Source organism: Citrus clementina, unplaced genomic scaffold (genome assembly GCF_000493195.1).
Source record: "Citrus clementina cultivar Clemenules unplaced genomic scaffold, Citrus_clementina_v1.0 scaffold_8, whole genome shotgun sequence".
NCBI lineage: Eukaryota > Viridiplantae > Streptophyta > Magnoliopsida > Sapindales > Rutaceae > Citrus > Citrus x clementina.
In genome coordinates this window covers 3,211,726-3,230,840 of record NW_006262022.1, presented here as the reverse complement: position 1 = coordinate 3,230,840, position 19,115 = coordinate 3,211,726, and the positions used below count along the sequence as shown (strand labels likewise).

Sequence of the window (19,115 nt, the reverse complement as noted above, 5' to 3'; positions counted from 1 at the left end):
TTAATTATTAGTTTATGTATTGATTGGGTCCGTAAAACAAAAAAAAAAAGGATTCCTTAAAAAATTTATTATCTAATTTAATTAATCAAATTATTAATTTACCATGTTGGCTATATTGTTGTCACCAATGAAACTATTATTTAATCGAAGTTATCAATTTATCAAATATTAATTTAACAATATTCAACTTTATATGACTTTAGACTTTAAAGTAACCCTCGACAGTGGGCTAATGGAATAAAAGACAAAATATATCGCATTGAATTGTGGTTTTTCATTAAAAAAATTTCATAATTTGAACTTTGAATAAATTAATGGTAGTGTATGGTTGAAATAAAACTATTTTTATAGTTCTATTAATTAACGACCAATCCTTCTCAAAAAAAAATAATAATAAATTAACAACCAATCACTTAATTTTGCTCAGGAGAAGTTCTCACGAGAGAATTTTAATATTTTACTTTGATTATTTCATTAAAAGAGAAAACCTAAGGGTAAAAGCTTGTTTAGTCCTTATATTATGAGGTTAGTGTCCATTTAGTCCCTGTATTTTTAAAAACACCTCAAAACGTCCCTGCTACTAAATATTGACACTTATGCCATTATTTTTTTTTTAACTTGCTTTTACAATATTACATTTTTACAATAATGTTTTTTTTTGGATATTAATAAAAAATTAAATTATCAAATTAAACTCAAAAATAAAATAAAAACAAAAAAGGTATATATTAATTTTTGTGGAAGCTCACGTATGTCTAAAAAATTAATATCGTAAAAAATTACATTATCAATTTTTTTAGAAAAATTAATATTTTAACTCAAGAGTGTGTTCTACAAAAATTAATATATATATTTTTATTTTATTTTATTTTTTGGTGTTAAAGTGGTAATTTATTTTTTTCTTTTTAATAATGTCTAAAAAAATTATTATAATAGGGTTATTTTTTTCTTTTTAATAATGTCTAAAAAATTATTATAATAGGGCAATATTATAAAAATAAGTTAAAAGGAACAAAAGATAATGGCAAAAGTGTCAATAATTTAATGGTAGGGATGGTTTGAGGTATTTTTAAAAATATAAGGACTAAACGGGCACTAACTTCAAAATATAGGGACTAAACGAGTTTTTACCCGAAAACCTAACCTTAATAATTAGGAAATGTCGAAAGAGCCCCTAAAGTGGGGAGAGAATTATTAATTAGAGATGGAATTTGAAAAATTGGCTCCAATACAGGGAGGAGACCGCAGAGTTCCCGTCGGATAATAAAAGGATAGATTGATTGACAAGAAACTTGAAGTGCAAAATTCAAATAGAACGGTCTTTTCATATTCTCCTTCTTCACTTCTCTTACCAATAATACCATCTTCATCATTACATTCTCTTTCTTGCTCTCCATTTTTAAAGTTCAAACACTCAGCGTCACCTTTTCAAGTCCAAGCCCCCCATGGCTGTTGCTCCGAGACAGCCAAATAGCTCTTCCCATTCCCCTCACAAGGTCTCTTTCTTTCTTTCTTTCTTTAATATTTTCATGAAGTTAATATTTTTACCATCTGGGTTTTTCCATTTGTAGTTGAAGGAGAGAAAACCATTGGTAAAGAAGGAAAAAATGTTTCGGAAGAAAACGAGCGCTCATCAGGGAACTCTAGTGGTTAACTTGTTCTTTTCTTTTTTTCTTTTTTTTTCCCTTCTACTCTGTTTCGTTATTATTATTGTGATTAAATATTTGTGCTGCTTGTGTTTGATGATTTATATTGTTCCCATTTTCTGTTTCGATTTTCGTTTTTTTTTTTTTGGGAAACAAAAGTGAAGGTAAAATGGAAAAGATTATTTCTTTGGGTTCCTAAGAGCTGGTCTAGGACTTTGTCAGGGTGCTTTTAGTCTTTAATGGAAGTTTAAGGTGTCATTATAGAAATTTTTTAGCATTGTTTTGAGTTTCAGAAAATAAGAAAGAGAAAAAGAGAGTACAGGACTAGTGGGAACACCATTTCTGTTTCTGAAACAGTACAACTATTTTTGCAAATTTTAATTCTTGCTCGAAAATAGAGTTTATGAAACAGTTTCTCGATTAAAATATTGGAAGAACTCAGATTATAATATGTTATGTTTGTCTTTCAGAGGGATGCTTTCTCTTCTGCATGAATAACTTGTATTGAGATTAATGTTGAAGTAACTATAATGAGGACAACAAATTTGTGTTTGTGGTCACTCTTCTCTGCCTTTGCTCAGCTGGACAGCTGCAGTTATGTGCTTCTTCCTGTATCTTGCTTCTTTTAGTGTTGGAGAAATAAATAATAATTAAAGGGAACTTTTGCGAATCTTTTGGCAGGTAACATGCAATGAACCAAGAAATCCTAAATGGTTAGTAAAGAATTTTAAGTGAATGGATCTTCAATATGTTTTACTGTGTATTGCGAACTGAATTATCTTCTAATGGTGCTACCTCTATTGTTTGCTTTAGTGAGAAACGGAAGAGATCCACATATGATAACTTGTATGACAATGAAGAAGTTAAAAATGCTGTTATGAAGCAAGCAAATGACATTCAAGCAAATCTGGACCCTCAATTCCCTAGCTTTATTAAATTCATGCTCCGTTCGCATGTTACCGGAGGGTTTTGGCTGGTAAACTGCTTTCTGTCAATGCTTTCTCATTTTCAATGAGAAATTACTAGCCGGATTTGCATCTGATAACTTCTCTGCTTGCAGGGTCTTTCTAGGAAATTTTGCACTGACAATTTGCCGAAACAGGATACAATGATTGTTTTGGAAGATGAAAGTGGGAGCGAGTATGATACAAAATATCTTGTAGAAAAGATAGGCCTAAGTGCGGGATGGAGAGGGTTTTCAATTGCTCACAAATTGGTGGAGGGTGATGCGTTAGTTTTTCACTTAGTTACACCATCCAAATTTAAGGTAATAGAATGAACCTAGTTCATATGTTTTTTCACCTTTCAACTTTCATTTTCTCTCAAAGCATGATTCCAGCCACTATTATTCTAGGACTGTAAGTCAGAATAGAGTGAGTAGAAGGTGAAATTCAGAGCTTTTCGAGGCTATGAGATTCCTTGCTAACCAAGTCTTGCAAAATGCAGCAGCTAAAATCTTTCCTGAACACAAAAAGGCTAAAGGAGGTATTGAAATGATAGATTTTAGCATGTATGTTATGAAGTTTTAGAAGAAAGAAAACAAAAGCATTAGTGACGATGCCCATAACTGCTGACACATGGCTGGGGTTCCAGCCCAACCATTGCAACTCATAAAAGGAGAGCCAAAATGTTTCAATAACTTATCCAGTGTGCGTTCGTAGATAAAGCTTGGTAGATCTTACTGGTGAAAGGAGGTCTTTTCTTCCCTGCAAGATTATCAGGCATAATTCCATGATATTTCAATGCATGAAGAATCTTTTCTATTCATAATACATCTCAAATGCTTATTGTTACTGACATCTCATAGGTGTACATTGTAAGATCAAGAGGTTCAGATGAAGTGGATTGTGCACTTGGCCTTCTAAAACTAGAAACTTGCAATCAACAAGTGGAATCTGGTAAGTTTATGGTTCATTTTGCTGTTTTTTTTCCCTTTGCTAGTATTTGTAATTAGACACTAGAAACTTGCTTTCCTCGATGTTTTTCCTTAGTTTCTTTCAACTATGAATATCATGCAGAGAAGCATATATGTGAAGAAGAGGATAATAAGTGTTGGGAGCCCCTAGCACAGGACATTCAGAAGGATAACGAAATGATTTCTTGTACTGGTCTTGAGCTTGTATCAGAGCAGTCTGAAGATGAGAGCAAAGATCTTGGCTCTGAAGTCCTCAATGGACTTAAATTCTGTGAATCTGTTGTTGACTTCAAAGAAGTGAAAAGTTTTCAGGATTTCAGCATTGTCGTAAATGACTTAGTCATCGACTCTGCACTGTCCAAGTACCTAAGGACTAAGTACTATGAACTTTGTTGTAGTCAGAATTCATTCCTTCACAACTCTGTTCTTGATGGTCTTAACTGTAAGTTGATTTCTGGAATGATTTCTGAGACCATCAACATTACTGATGCCATTAGAGCTTCTAAGTTAACCACCCCACATGATAATTTTGATACCTGGGACAAAACTTTAAAAGCCTTCAAGATGATGGGGATGAATGTTGGCTTCTTACTAATCCGGTTGGATCAGCTTATGAATCTTGCTTCCACATCCAAGAGGCTTCAAGAGGCTAGACTTGAACGAGCTAATGCGAAGGAAGAGAAGAGTGCTCTGGAACTGAAGCTTTCAGAGGTAAGAGAGAGAATTGATAGACTTGATTCCGAGATTGAGGCATTGGGGGCGAATCCTAACAATCTTGATGTTATGTTCCAAGAAATGGCAAAGGCTCCTTGGTGATGATAAATTATCAGCACAAAATTGGCTTTTACAGCTTTTGTCCTGGAAAATGAGCTATTTTTGTGGTTACCAAATGCCAATTACCATGCAGCTCAGCTGAAATTTCGTACATAGGCTGTGAAGTTCCATGTTGTAAGTTCTTGATACTGGTAGTTATCTGCAGAAGGGATTACTAACTTATGACAAAGCTGTAACTGTAATGGGCTCACAGATTTTGTGTCAATCTAGAAGATTGATTGACGAATGTGATCAAACGATCAATTCTCACTCTTTTTTTCAAACATTTTTTGCTTTTTAGATTTCGTTCACATACCAAACCAACTAAGCCATACTGCAAACTTTAAAGGGGCTTTTTTTTTGGGGGGGGGGGGGGGGGGTTAATTACATTATCAGGATTTTGTAGATCAATTTAAGACAAATCAATTCATAATTCAACTAAGTACTTATGACTTCCTAAATAATTACTACCATATAGGCAAATTTGGATGGTTTCAGCGTTTCAGGATTGTTTGGAAACAGCACTATCATTTATGTTGGGGTGAAGCAGACAAGCATGGCAAGAATTATAGATTATGTAATAGAAAACATGCCATAAAAGATTGAAATGTGAAAAACCAGAAATGCCCTTAAATTTGAATTCAAAATAACAGTTCTTTAGGCTGTCCGTACTTTCAGCTTGGCGCTCATTTAGGTCACAGTTTCCGAGAAGAGCATTAGGAAACCCAACGGTCGTGATTTCGCTTCACTTCTTTCCTTTCTTCTTCTTCTTCAACTTCGGTTCACTTGAAATCACTACTCCAAAAGACAAAAGAAAAACCCTAAAAATGGTGGAATCAAAGCTGACATACGAAGAATGCCGCCGCCAAAGAATGGAAGAGAACAAGAAAAGAATGGAGGAGCTCAAACTCAACGTGCTCGCTCGGTCTCTTAAAACCCCTGTATCCAAGCCCTCTCCGGTGACTCTCTCTCTCTCTCTCTTTCTCTCCCTAAAAGCACTTCTAAATGGCTAAAACTGATTTCGTAGAAGCGCTTTTTTGATGAGCACTCAATAAGTACTTTTCTCTAAGAAAGTGCTTTTTGAGGAAGAAAATTAATGCCCTTTTATTTTATTTTTTCTGGAAAGCCCTTTACTTTGTGGATGTTTTTGTGGGTTGCTTTTGATGGGTATTTTTGTTGTGTTATGTATAGGTTAAGAAGCGGGTTTCTAAGCCGAAGCCGGCGTCGGCTCCGGTGAGAAGGTCCAGCCGTGTTGCAGACAAGCCACCTCCGAATTACAACGAAGTGAGCAGCTTCCTATCTACCTATTAACTTATTAACATTAATTGTTTCAAACTGACTTTGGATTAATTCTGATATGTTATTTGGGTTTTATGAAACTCATATTGTCACTGAACTTTACATCTATATCTTTTTTAAAATATTCACTCTCCTGATGAAAGCTGCTCATTTTAGCTCAATTTTTACAGGTTAGTTGATATCATATGTTATGAATCTCCGGTCAATCTGTGGAAATTAGTTGTCATTTTTTGTATTAATTGAGTGTCTAACTTATGGCTTGCCTTATTAAAGATTGTTCTGTGAAATATGGATTGACCAGCCGATTTACTGGTTGCTGGCAGGATCCATTTGAACCTTTTCTGACAAGAAGAAGGTAAATACTTGCCACCAAAATTTCATTTTTTCTAAAATTCTGGGTGATTGAGACAATTCATTTGTTGATTTTATAATGTTTGCTTATCTTATTCTATTTATGAGGTTAACTTGTAGAAGTTACCAGCGGAGAAATCTGTTGAATCGAGTTTATGCTTCGGATGAAGAGAGAGCGTCTGCAATTGATAGAGCTGATGAAGTTCAATCTGGCTTAGATTCTCAATATCCAAGTTTCGTTAAGCCTATGCTACAGTCACATGTGACTGGAGGCTTTTGGCTGGTAATTTAGTCACTAAAAATCACAGTTTCATGTATCAACATTTAAGGGTATAAAATATTCTCTGGGAAGGGTTTACATTTTGGTTCTAGAAAATGAGTCATTTAAACGAATTTTTTGTCACTGATGATGTTCTTATAGAACAGCCAGAGTCAATAACACAAGTTTAGCCTTTTTTTTTCCTCCTACAATGATGAAAAAAATATTATTGTATTGATCTTTTGCTCTTGAGCAACTGCGAATCTTTCTTTATAGGCATCAGATTTGGTGATTTTTGGTCTTAATTTCTCTTCCAATGTTTTCAATAGGGTCTTCCAGTTCATTTTTGCAAGGAACATCTTCCCCATTCTGATGAAATTGTAACTCTGGTTGATGAGGAAGAAAATGAGTTTCCAACAAAGTATCTTGCTGAGAAAACTGGTCTAAGCGGTGGGTGGCGAGGATTTTCAATTGATCACGAACTAGTTGATGGGGATTGCCTCGTATTCCAGCTTATAAAGCCTGCCACATTTAAGGTGAGGTTCATTTCAGTACCCTGGTTATACATAATGAGGTTCATTTACACATTGCTTTATGATTGTTACGTAGACAAGAATCTCAAACAATAATAGGTATGCTTTGTCAAAGGAAGGGAAGTATTTGTTAAGTAGGCTTGAAGGTGAATTTGCTGTATATTAGGACTTTTTTTTGTTGCATTAATCTGAACAACATGCTTTTATTGTTTGAAGCAGGCTACAGAAAACTTGTGTGCCTATGATTGTTTATCTAGGTCTCTTTTCATAGTCTATATTGATGTTAAGTTCACATACCGCTTGCTCATATTTTATCATTCAGCATTTCCCTCTCTCGCTTCTGCAAATGCCTGTTTAACTTGTGACAGGATATTTATCATCTACTTTAATCACAACTGTTCTCATATCTTAGCGTCCTTGGAATGCCTGTTTAACTTGTGACAGGATATTTATCATCTACTTTAATCACAACTGTTCTCATATCTTAGCGTCCTTGGAAGGTGACCGAGAGCAGTTGAAATTCTAGAGTGAATGCAGAAGATAACTTGTAACCTTTCAATATTTTAAAATGTGATAACCACTCCTATTTCTTTAAACAGCCATTGCAATTAGTAAGTTACTAATTGCATTAGCCATTTTCCGTAGGTGTACATTATCAGGGTATACGTGTCAGAATTCAATGATGATAACAACGATGTAAACAAGAAGAACGAAAAGAATAACAAGGAAAACAAAGAGGATTCATCCGCTCGCATCACCAGGAGTGCTAAACGAACCAGATCAAGTAACCTCTTTAAATCCTAGACGTTACCTAGGAAACTGGAAGGCATTTTTTTTTCATATTGTAACTTGATTTGCTTCTGACCGGTTTCTTTCAAATATAATGATATATTGATTAATTGTAAAAGTTCTACACAGTTGCCTAGTTGGATTCACTTTTGAAATTTCAAATTGTTCTCTTGAGACTTGCAGAAGCTCAAAAGTCACCCAACTACAGTGGTTAATTGTAGCTTATCGGATTCTTGGGTACACAAAACCAGTGGAGCATTTTAAGCCTCAAATTGTAGCAGTGAAAAAGAAAACTGTTTCTCATAAATTTTCACAGATCAGTTTCACCATATATCTTGAGATCTTTATTGTGGATCTTTCAAGCCCCTAAACTTTCAACAATTAGTACAACAAAGAAATTAAAATGTCAATAAGATTATGCAGATTACATGTGAAATCTTTCTTCTGATCAATCAAGATGTTCAGAAAGATTGGAAATATCAATTTACTTATTTACGAGTAAAATGATACCCAGCTTTGTATGGGAAATATGTTCATCCTATAAACAGAGTTTATGTCAAGATCTTCAATGCAACTTTGTGAGTTTAACCATCTCTCACACAGAGTATTTACCTTTATGTACTCTTATTCTGTCACTTTATGCTTTCGCAGAGAGGATCTTCACTTTATTGTTTTTGCTGGAAAATTACCCATTTAATTCTATGGAAATCATACCCCCTATAAGGTTGTACAGTAAAGCTGTGCTGTCATTTTATCTTACTGCCACATTTGTTTGATATTGAGCCAGAATTGTCTAGAGGGAAGATTGTAAGGACACGACAACTGCTCATAACTTTGCCATTTGTTGAGTGAAGGTTGGATCAATGCAAACAACCACCTGCAGAATATCATCATATATGTAAAACAATTGGTCTTGCAAGGAAATAGTCCTGAGCAGGGTTAAGTAAATCATAGATAAGAATAAGATGAGCATGCCATTACTCGAAAGTGAATACCTTGCCAACACTTGTACCCGAATGAAGATACTCAACAGCATCTGCAACAGCATCGAGACCCACAAACCTTCTCGGGTCCAGGGATACCTGTAATAATTGAATGAGCAAGTAATCAATAATAGGAAAATCCAAGTCATGTCCAGCAGGGGAACAATGACTCGTCTCAATTAGAACAGGATATTACTTACAAATGAAAGACATCATATTATTTCTTTTCTTTTCCATATTAAACGAGACAAAGTATACCAATATATTGTACAATTCTGTCTAACAAGTCTAAGCAAAGGCTATAATAACAAGTCAACTAGGAAAAATAACTGTGTAAATGAATTTACCTTGAGCTTTCCTGCAGAGAACAGTTGAAAGAGTTTGTTCAGATGTTGCTGCCACAGGTGACTGTGTTGTACCAAGAAAAAGCCAGCCTGAAAAGTATCGGCAACTTAAAAACAACCACTCAAAGAATCCAATGTTACATGTCTCCCTATAATCTAGAGGATGCTCCACTAGTTGATGGGAAATAGAAGAAAGGAACCAAAATGGGAATCCTGTTCTCAACAACTCAAACTCTTAAGACTTGAAATTTCCTTCTGTTTTGGTAACCAAATAGAATATGACATGCAAAGATCTCAATATGCTGGAAGCCTAAACTTTAAAGTATAGTTAATTCAAATGGAAGTAACCCTCTTTGAGAGATTATTCACAGAAACCACATGTACAATTCGTTAACAAGAAGCGGATGATTCCTAGTCATTATAGCTCATATCTTCGTATATCTGCAACAGAATGTCAATACTTATGATGCTATGCTTCTATTGGTAAATTGAGATATTATCTAAGATAAGAGAGAAAAAAATAACTGATGAGCAACAAAAACAAAACAAGACAACCTAAAAAAATGAATCCCCCGCCAAATCCAAGATGCAATTACTGACATATGGTAACCTCTAGATTCCCAAGCCAAATCATTCTATTATTAAGTATGGCAGGTACCATTTCCATGTGTTTCGATTCTTTCTTTCACTTACTAAAAAATAACTCAACAATAGTGATTAAACTTTGACGTGCCAAAAGTAATTAACAGACTTGTTAATAGAACCAAACCCAGGTCCAACCAATTTCATATTATTTTTTAATCATCAGATTTTCAGCAGAAGAACTCTTTGTCAACCCAGCTCGAAATGATGCTTGAGAAACCATTGATCTTAAATCGTATGCTCTTAGGGGCCCAAAAGAGAATTTAAACTCTAATACAGATAATGTTAATTCAGGACTGGTGTTTTAAACATGATGTCATAACTATCAGGCACAAACATCCAAGTCAGAATGCGAAGATGCATCCAAAAGAAATTATATCCTATGTTAATGGTGTAATGGCCGCAATAACAAAAATCATCATCCATGGATACATACCACAGTTTGGCTTTTTGCTAAAATCTTTTCACACAATCCAGGGTAATTCGATGGCTGCCATCCATGTTCTCCTTGATACTGAGACAAAACAAATCATTTCTTTGGCAATGAATCATAGACACTGGACAGAGCCAAAAATAGTCATTCCACATAAAAGAAAAGAAAAAAATTGAAAATGGATTAAATATGTTGCCAGAAGTAGCTCATACACTCTTGTATGACATCATTAATTTTGGTTAATTCTCCCCCACTTCTAAAACCCCCATATCATGATGTATTCAACAAAAATCCTACACATCCTCTCTTTTTTTTTTTACCCGCACCAAAAATTCCTGAGAAAGTAAACTGCTAATGAATAGTGTGACTCATCTGCCAATATGATGAACAAACTTATAACATCAAAACTAAAAACTTACAACCTTTAAGTAAAAGAATTGATCAATCAACTTTAAAGTAGCCATTGGGTATCAGCTCTTCCAGATAAATGGCATGACAAAGTGAGAAATAAAAGAATATATGCAAAGATTCAAAACTGAGAAATAACAAAAGGAAGCAAGAAAATAAAAATTGATAAGCTAATTTTAATTAAATGCTGTTCTTATGAGAAGCACTTTAGAGAAACTAACCTGGGAAATCATTCCAATCACGATAAGCCGTCCATAAACTGCCAAAGCCTTCAAGCAAAGATTAAACATGTCACCACCAACAGATTCATAAATGATGTCAAAACCTTTGGGAAACTCCTCCTTGAACACCTGGCAGAAACAAATCATGATCATTATCTATACAAGCACTTAAATGTTAAGAGAGAGAAGAAATCACTGCAGAGTTTTAAGTATCAAAGGATCCTAGTTCTTGTAGCTAAGTAAGACCATTTGATGGGACAACGAATTTGGAAAGTGAACAAGCAATCCTGAAATAAAAGCACTTAAGTTTACATGACGTAATTTCAAAGAGGCTTGGTCAAGAAGGAAAAAATGTGTAGCTGAACTTTTGAACTCAGAAATAAAATGAAACCTTAGCAAAAGCTTAAATTTGTAATCATTGAAGGACATGTACATCTACATCTGCAGACATGCACATTAAATACAAACAATTACTCTTAGAAGCCTACAAAAAGATCCATCACTAATCCAAGCAGACCCTATCAATGTCATTGCCTAAATCAATTAACTCTCTGAACAACAAATGAAATCATTGGTGATCCCAGCATCCAAATCCTCTCATGTATGCAACAAAGAGAAGAAATGAAAACCAAAACAATTATTACACACATACAGTTTTAATGTCTTCAGCTTTGTAGTTTATGACTCGATCAACTCCCAGTTCTTTCAAAAGCTGGGCCTTATGCTCACCTCCACAAGTAGCAACCACAGTATTTCCTGCTAATTTTGCGAGCTGCGGAAATTTTCACATTAACGACATGAGATGACAATTCACAAGGCAAACCGTGAAAAAGAAGGGATAATAAATCTCATCTACAAAGAGAAGTTATGTCATACAAACTGCAACAGCAGCACAACAAATATTGTCCACTCTCAATTTCCACAAATAGATGTAACCATATAAAAGTTATCATAATAATATTTTCCCAGACATCAGACCGAGTGTGCAATTCCTGGATAAAAAGGCACTGTCTAATTTTGAAAATAAAAGTTTAAATCAAAAGCGACACCTTAAAATTAAAATTCAACTTTTTTAATTCACACTCAAAGTAGCCCATATCCAGTAAGGTGTTTATCAAATATCCAGTAATTCCCTTAGTTACAGTTCTGACTTCCGACGTCCAATCAAAAAAGTTATAGTTCAATCTTTTTATTTGACTGGGAATCCTTTGCTCAGAAGCCTGCTGATAGATGCCATGCCTACTGAGATAATAACATTATGTATCTAACACAATAAGATAATTACACTGAAGAACAACTAAAATATTTCACCAGTGAGGCAGTCATTTATATAGCAGAGAGCTTTATGAAAATAACTGAAAATTCATCAAAACTATATAAAATACATAGGGAGAGGGTTATCCTTGTATTTGAAAATAAACCTGGACTGCAAATTGCCCAGTCCCCCCAGCAGCAGCTGTAACAAGCACCTTTTTTCCAGATGCCGGTCCTGCCTGAAAAGACCAGAATAAAGAATTATTGTTGGAAGAAGTAAAATATAATTCTGAATGAAGGATTTAAGAGATGCTAAGTGATACACAAAACGTAAGGATATAGTGAATAAAGTTTAAAACATATAATTAAAAAAATATAGGTTTGTGAAATATAATCTCAAAAGAAAAAATCAGCTTAAAATGTATTTCTGCCTGTGAATGAAAAGTGTGGATGCTTGGATAAGTCATCACTTATATTTGACAAGTATCAGGCATTACCTGTTCCAGAGCAATTGAAGCTGTAAGCCCTGAAGTAAGCATGGCAACAACTTCTGGATCTGGTCTTGCCACAGGAAGAATGTGTTTAGAAGGTACCTATTCATAGTATTTATCCATCATTGACAAATAAAATATAGCAATTCTAGGATTAATTAATATGGAATCTTAAAATAAATTTATGAAATTGATTAAGAAAGCTACTTCCGCAGGATACCAGAAACAATGCTTTCAAGGAGAGTGTACCATTGTAAATTCAGCATAACTCCCAAAAGTCATGATGGCAGCAGGAGTGCCAACTTTCACGTTATTGACAGAGTCACCAACTGCTGCAATTAGTCCTACTGCCTGCAAAGTAAATCATAAGCAGCATAACATGATTGGTCGAGCAAATCGGCGTATCTGAATTAAACAATTACACCATAAGTTTATAATATTATTGTCATGCACCTCAAAGCCAGCGTCAAATGGAAGACGAGAGCCAATGTCATTACCGTCAGAGAAATAACGACCTGAGCTGAAATTAACCTGTCCATAAATCCACAACCTATCATTGTTAAGCATGCAGACATACACATGTATAAATGCATATAAAACGAGTGAGAGAGAGGGGGAGAGAGAGAGAGAGCTATTTATATAAAAAATGATTTTCCCAAAAGGAGGCAAAAATGGCAAGTAATATTCTCCAACATTTTGACATTTGGTAAGATATAGTGAACATAAAGACAAAAGATCAGACCCATAAGACGCCTTTTCTTTCCTAGTTTCCCAACCCCTTGCCAATTTTGTAAACCAACAGATGTCCTCCGACTTGTAATTAACATTTTTCAAAACATTTACCATCTCCAGGTCACACACACACACACACACGTGTGAGAGAGTCCTCATCTACTGAGGGAGCGCTTGTTTCAATAAAGTGAGGACCGCTTTAAAAGACCAAAAAGAACAAACTCCAATGCACTAAAAGACAAAAACCATTGCATTGAAGTTCATGTTTTTCTTGTCTTTTAGCTTAAGGAAAACGTAGATGGACATTTATTATTTTCTAGTGTCATAGACTTACGTCACTAGCATTTACACCAGCATAAATTATTTTCACAAGAACGTGATTTGGTTTGATCGGCAATCTCAACGGAGCACGAACTTTGATAGTTGCATCGCGAAAATTATGATTCAAGGTATGAACAACTCTGAAGAACAAAATAAAATTAACTTGTCAGCTACTATCAAGTACTAATAATCAAATCAAAGAACCAAGAGTATGAGTACTGCACATGCAGTAATTAAGCACACTGCTTTCATATTGTTTCAGCCATTCATATACTATTTCACACACCTTAACTCTATTTTATTAAAATATATAGAATTTTGGAATCGGTAACCTTTAACATTCACTTATGTCTCAACTGATAAATCCTCCTGATTCAACTTAACAAAAATTCGTTCATCAAAGATGTATTAAGTCATTCAGAATGGGAGGATCCAAGCCATGCAAAGAATTTCTGAGTTTAATGGAACAGAAAACCATTGACATTAAGATCTCTGGCCTATCACATAAGCAGAAACCTGAGCTTTAATTATAAAGAGAGACCTGAAACTAAGCCACTCATATACAGGAGACCAGTCAGCCATCTTGATGAAGTACAAGCTCCACCACATTCAAATCATGTCTCAATAAGTTTAAAAAAAAAATCAAATCAAATGATACTCCAATTTAAAATAAATAAATAAATAAATAAAAACTCTTCACACATTGAATTGAGATCTTAGGTTATTGGTATGCCAACTTCAGATCACCCTACACTTTCACATTGCCAGACCAAATGAAAAACTAAATATTGCCAGAAATTATAGTTAAATTTCCATCACCAGCCACCGAAAGAGTACAGAAGTTTGACATAACTCACAATTTCTCAAAACTTTCAGGAAGTTGGACATTCAGATTCAAAGGAACCTGTGATGAGGATCTTTTCATGGAACCTGAAGAGCGCACCAAGTATTTTGCTTCTTCTTCAGAGGTGGGCCAATACTCCATGCCTCTGCGATTTGTAATCCATAGGCATGATCCAGCTTTACTCTCGTCAGTAATAAGCTCAAAAGCACCTAAAAGAAAAGATATTTGGAATATCAGATAATAGTTTCAAAACAAAGGGGCAGGGGAGGCTAAAAGGTTAAATGAGCATTGATCTCATGTGTTCATTTTTTTTCCTTTTTTCCCTCAAAATGTATTTTAGTAAAATTTAATTGGCATCAATTGTTTTCTTATAGTTAACAAATAATGTATCTGGCATTCCAGTACACATCCAAACAACGATAAAGTGCATAAAGTTGACAACCTGCAGGGGTCTAATGAAATTGCAAGCCAGATTTATTCATCCTTCTTCTCAAGAAAAAGGAATAAAAGCAAAAGAAAAAGGTATATTCACTCTGCACCTGAAGCTGATATTTTTTGTACCCAGCAAGAGTAATTTAAGTTCATTTTAATGAGTCTTTATTGTTCAGATTTCAGACAATTCAAGCCTTACAATTTTCCACTGCATAAGGATGTTGTACTAGAGACTTCTCATAAATTTTGGAATAGCAAAGTAACTCGAACTATTAGTGCCACATCAGATTTAAACATTTGAAGAGTAATACCTTTCACTACCATTTCCATAGGTACAAAGCCCCCCATCAGATCAATTAATTTGGAGGCCACCTTTAATCCCATCTCAGTTTGAACAAACTGCAAACAAGAATTCACAGTGAAACTAGTTCAGACTGGCCCAATTTCAAAATGTTGGCTAAATATCACACTAGAGGACATCCGGAATGCTTCAAATGGAATAATACCTCAGGGCAAAGCACATTGATGCGAATTCCCTTGCGTTTGTAGGGAGTAAGTGATCTAGTAAATAAAACAACACCACCTATGGGGAAAAAAATTGTTACAAGAATCAAATTCTACATTACAAAAAGATACTTGTGCATGTGTAGGTATCTTTCCTTTTCTAATTGACATCAAATGAACATAAGGTAATCTAAATGAGTGCCCGAAATAAAATCAGTGACACAATGTAGTACAACCATCAAACCTTTGGAAGCAGAGTAGATAGGATCATTGTACATTGGATAAAGACCTGCAGAAGATCCCATATTTATAATCACTCCAGGCTTTTTTGCAGCTTGCATAATTCCAATCTGCTATGATAAAATGTACTCATAATCACCACTCACTCTCTTCCAAATAGCAAATTAAAAGTACAAACATAAATCCATCTCTTGAAACTTTTAACATCTTGAAGTTGTGAAGTACATTCTTTTGTTCCGCAACGTATGAGGAGAGTGCAACTTATCAAACATACGTTGTGCAGTTAGCTTATAGACAATCATGCACGCCCAAAAATGGGGAAAAAAATCCTCTAAAATTTGCTAATGGCAGCAGGCAAAGCATTACCAGAAAAAGAATCCACTTTGTTTATCAAAAAAATTCACACAATAATTACTTACTTTGTGAATGGGCTATAGTTAGAAGTTTTTTGAATCACATGGATAATTTATGTGGCCTGGGGACATCTTAAGGCTGTACTAAACTCTGACATTAACAGCTTATCAAGAAGTGTTCAACAGATATTAACCTCATCAACAATGTCAAACAAACCATGGCAATAAGTTGAGTAAGAGCAACCAATAAGTTAAGTAAACCATGAAGGGAAGTCAAATTTTAAGCATACAGCTTTCTGAGTGCAATCAATAACTGCAATCAAGTTCACATCAAGAGTGAATCTCCATGAACGTGTGCCATCAGTTTGATCCTTTTGGAATGGAATAGGATTACTTATCCCAGCACCGTTGATACATATATCCAATCCTCCATATGTAGCTACGTGCTTCTCAAAAGCAGCAGCTGTATCTCCTGTTCATTGAATATGATGAATACACATAACTATCTGAAAACATAAGTTGCACGTTGAGGGGAACAAGAAGAAAACATGTCCAGTAATTGATGCTCTTTACTATCAATAAGTGAGATGCAAATCTGTTTGATGGATTACTTGTAAAATTATCTAGTAACAATACAAGAAATGATTGGATATGCAAATTCTTGCAAAGCAACGCCATATTAAGTTAAAAAAAATGTTCTGTTTCCGATTAAAACCTCAACATAATACAACAGATAAGTAAATAACTAAAATATGTAATATAAAAATCGTTAAAATTCATTTTTCGAAATCCCCTCTTTCACAGCCTCAGAAAAGCCAATGCAAACTATGAACTAGGAAAAGTGAAAAAGTACAAAACGAGAACAGTCCGGTGTCAACAAATAAGTAAATATAAGCAAACTTACTTGTGTTGGCCACATCACATCTTATAAACATAGCAGATGGAAATCCTAAGTTTGAATGAAACTTGGCATTCTCTTTTTCAACAAGCGCTGCAACTTCCTTCCCCTTTTCTTCAGAGAAATCAACAACTGTCACAAAGACTCCCTTCCCTGCAAGAGCTAAACTCAGAGCTCTACCTACAAAATATACACCAGCATTGACAAAATCAGCAAATTATATACCATCCGTCACAACAATTCAAATTTCAATAACTTCCCTTAAATATGAATAAAATCATTTTAGGCTATCTTCAGAAGCCTCCGATTGATGAGAGTAACTACTAACTACTCATAGGACATATCGTATACAAGAAAAATAAGCATATAGTGGATTATTAATGATTAGAAAATCCCAAAAACACAAACCCAATTCTAGAATATCCAAAGGATCTAAATTTCAATAAGAAACAACCAAAGACACAACACCACCTATCAAGTGCTAAACAAAACACAATCAATTCACAAACACGAACCCAGTATAGGAATCAGAATTGGGTACTTAAATGCAAGAAAAAGAAAATTAAAAGTCTCGAAGTTTTTACCAATCCCAGATGCACCGCCGGTGACCAAAGCTGATAAGCCCGGCTTGAGCTCCATCTTATGAACAAGCAGAGAGTCAAAGGGAAGCGATTAAACTACTCGGTTAAGAGTTTTCTTATGTGAGCGGGCTTTTACTGTCCCTTTTTCCGTGTATTTATTTGAACACGCTGAAATTTGTTGTTACTCTAAATTGCCAAACGAAGGGGTGATGTTATCAAGACAGCTTCCCATATCTCTCGCCGGCCCACAATTTGCGCCGCACTGGGGTCACCTCATTTTCCGTTTTTGTTTGTTTACACGTGCAAATAATTTGATGATTCTTTCCTTTAAACTTTAAAGGCAGAACCAGACAGTGTCACAGTGACAAGTACGTTTCGTCATCTAGCCTCTAACCATTAACCAACATCCGCTAAACAAATACCAGTAGATTACACAAGAAATATTATTAATTCGAGAACAAGAAGAATCCTCATTTTCCCTAATTGTTTGTTTATACTTGTAAATAGTTTGATGTTGTTTCCTTCAACGTCGGCTTTAATACCAAATGTATGCTCTCCCTCATTCTTCCGGGACACGTGTAATCATCCCATTTGATGTGTAAGTAACATAATCTCCCAGGCCCAGCTATATAATTATTTGGATTGGAACGCCACCTTATAGTTGTACTTATTTGATCTTGTTGGAGTTGTCAGTATTTTTGTCTAGACATGTTTTGGACTTTTCTTTATCTCATTTGGCATATCTGTGTAACGTGACTTGAAATAGGTTTTGGTATTGTTGATTTTAGTAAGTAGGGTAATCTTAATTAAAATAAGTATCTCTAAAGGAAAATTTAATTGGTTGGTCTCTTGCCATTGACTTCAGAAGTTAATTAAGGGTGCGTTTTGGCAGCTTGCGTTGCACTGAATTTGCATTGGATTAACATATTATTCTTGTACTAATCTATATTTACCATTTGGCTACAATTTCTGATTGTATTGAAAGAATTTTTTTTTTTTTAATTACATGAGACTAATGCTCAGATTACAACTCATATTATATGAGATTTATAACTAATATTTACAATCAGACAATTACTGGGCCTAATTTACATCAATTCTCATATAGCACTGCCCAAATTTTTACCCTCTCTAATATTCGAGTTTCGAAAGGGGATAGACTGCCTTCACTTAATAATTAATGAAGGAAATAAACCCCTACATGCGTTGCGGGGGCTCGAACCGATGCGCTCACAGTTATGAGTGCAGGTTGCATTGAAAGATTTCTGATTGCATTGAAAGGTGTACAAAATTAACCCATGAGTGGTAGAGTTTAGGGTGTATTGCATTAAAACATTATTCACATTTTAAATATATTTATTTAACTTTTATTTTTATTTATTAAATGTTAATTTATGGTTAGATTTAAATAAAAAAATTTAATTTAAGCAATGATATAATAAATTAATAAACCTAAATATTCAATAACTAAATGATAATGCATTATTTTACATTCATTACATGAAATCATTTTAATTATTTTACATTAAATATGTAAAAAGTATTTTAATTTTATTTAATCATTTATTATTTATTAAAATGCTAAATTGAAAAAAAAATTAATTAAACAATTATATTCGACATTAATAAATAAAAATAAATTTATATTTTGATATTATATTGTTTTATAATATTTTTTAACTTATATTATATTATACAATTATATAGTATTATATTTTTACAATATAATATTGAAGTATACTGTATTATATATATAATGTTATTAAAAATATAACATAATATTGTAACATTTTATTTTTTTAATAAAAAGCATATTATCAAATCATTTT

At 34.1% G+C, this 19,115-nt stretch overlaps 3 protein-coding genes across 7 annotated transcripts; 2 read left to right on the top strand and 1 right to left on the bottom strand.

Annotated features, from left to right (window-relative positions):
• Nucleotides 1-1,311: 1,311 nt before the first annotated feature.
• Nucleotides 1,312-4,638, top strand: LOC18033697 (B3 domain-containing protein Os01g0234100). Of its 2 annotated transcripts, none has more exons than XM_024179302.1 (7): nucleotides 1,312-1,496; nucleotides 1,572-1,646; nucleotides 2,328-2,359; nucleotides 2,460-2,622; nucleotides 2,707-2,913; nucleotides 3,454-3,544; nucleotides 3,665-4,638. In XM_024179302.1, exons 1-7 carry the CDS (start codon nucleotides 1,446-1,448, stop codon nucleotides 4,375-4,377), a joined length of 1,332 nt encoding a protein of 443 aa, XP_024035070.1. In that variant the 5' UTR covers nucleotides 1,312-1,445; the 3' UTR covers nucleotides 4,378-4,638. The 2 variants fall into 2 exon arrangements, with proteins under 2 accessions (XP_024035070.1, XP_024035069.1); XM_024179301.1 differs by having other exon boundaries at nucleotides 1,572-1,649.
• A 353-nt stretch (nucleotides 4,639-4,991) lies between these two features.
• Nucleotides 4,992-7,916, top strand: LOC18033874 (B3 domain-containing protein At3g19184). 2 transcript variants are annotated; one of them, XM_006422978.2, is made up of 6 exons: nucleotides 4,992-5,333; nucleotides 5,566-5,658; nucleotides 5,997-6,028; nucleotides 6,133-6,307; nucleotides 6,613-6,819; nucleotides 7,462-7,916. In XM_006422978.2, the coding sequence occupies exons 1-6, from the start codon at nucleotides 5,202-5,204 to the stop codon at nucleotides 7,618-7,620; spliced, it is 798 nt and encodes a 265-aa protein (XP_006423041.1). In that variant the 5' UTR covers nucleotides 4,992-5,201; the 3' UTR covers nucleotides 7,621-7,916. The 2 variants fall into 2 exon arrangements, with proteins under 2 accessions (XP_006423041.1, XP_024034668.1); XM_024178900.1 differs by having other exon boundaries at nucleotides 6,145-6,307; nucleotides 7,462-7,801.
• Nucleotides 7,887-17,790, bottom strand: LOC18034404 (prostaglandin reductase-3). Of its 3 annotated transcripts, XM_006422976.2 has the most exons (18): nucleotides 17,290-17,790; nucleotides 16,712-16,885; nucleotides 16,098-16,279; nucleotides 15,459-15,564; nucleotides 15,217-15,293; nucleotides 15,022-15,109; nucleotides 14,292-14,487; nucleotides 13,448-13,574; nucleotides 12,835-12,912; nucleotides 12,631-12,732; nucleotides 12,388-12,483; nucleotides 12,058-12,129; nucleotides 11,289-11,408; nucleotides 10,637-10,765; nucleotides 10,011-10,088; nucleotides 8,936-9,022; nucleotides 8,601-8,687; nucleotides 7,887-8,482 (listed from the first exon to the last, which is right to left on the bottom strand). In XM_006422976.2, the coding sequence occupies exons 1-18, from the start codon at nucleotides 17,342-17,344 to the stop codon at nucleotides 8,432-8,434; spliced, it is 1,905 nt and encodes a 634-aa protein (XP_006423039.1). In that variant the 5' UTR covers nucleotides 17,345-17,790; the 3' UTR covers nucleotides 7,887-8,431. The 3 variants fall into 3 exon arrangements, with proteins under 3 accessions (XP_006423039.1, XP_024034666.1, XP_024034667.1); XM_024178898.1 differs by lacking the exons at nucleotides 12,058-12,129; nucleotides 12,388-12,483; XM_024178899.1 differs by lacking the exons at nucleotides 16,098-16,279; nucleotides 17,290-17,790 and having other exon boundaries at nucleotides 16,712-16,829.
• Between the last annotated feature and the right edge of the window lie 1,325 nt (nucleotides 17,791-19,115).

What these genes read in the sequence shown, in the direction of transcription:
- LOC18033697 (XM_024179301.1), top strand. Translation starts at nt 1,446, where the DNA reads ATGGCTGTTGCTCCGAGACAGCCAAATAGCTCTTCCCATTCCCCTCAC. An exon ending in TTACCGGAGGGTTTTGGCTG is followed by an intron (nt 2,623 to 2,706) that starts GTAAACTGCTTT and finishes CTCTGCTTGCAG; the next exon opens with GGTCTTTCTAGGAAATTTTG. An exon ending in TTACACCATCCAAATTTAAG is followed by an intron (nt 2,914 to 3,453) that starts GTAATAGAATGA and finishes GACATCTCATAG; the next exon opens with GTGTACATTGTAAGATCAAG.
- LOC18033874 (XM_006422978.2), top strand. Translation starts at nt 5,202, where the DNA reads ATGGTGGAATCAAAGCTGACATACGAAGAATGCCGCCGCCAAAGAATG. An exon ending in CACCTCCGAATTACAACGAA is followed by an intron (nt 5,659 to 5,996) that starts GTGAGCAGCTTC and finishes GGTTGCTGGCAG; the next exon opens with GATCCATTTGAACCTTTTCT. An exon ending in TAAAGCCTGCCACATTTAAG is followed by an intron (nt 6,820 to 7,461) that starts GTGAGGTTCATT and finishes CATTTTCCGTAG; the next exon opens with GTGTACATTATCAGGGTATA.
- LOC18034404 (XM_006422976.2), bottom strand. Translation starts at nt 17,344, where the DNA reads ATGGAGCTCAAGCCGGGCTTATCAGCTTTGGTCACCGGCGGTGCATCT. An exon ending in TCAATGTGCTTTGCCCTGAG is followed by an intron (nt 15,110 to 15,216) that starts GTATTATTCCAT and finishes TCTTGTTTGCAG; the next exon opens with TTTGTTCAAACTGAGATGGG. An exon ending in GTTATGCTGAATTTACAATG is followed by an intron (nt 12,484 to 12,630) that starts GTACACTCTCCT and finishes TACTATGAATAG; the next exon opens with GTACCTTCTAAACACATTCT.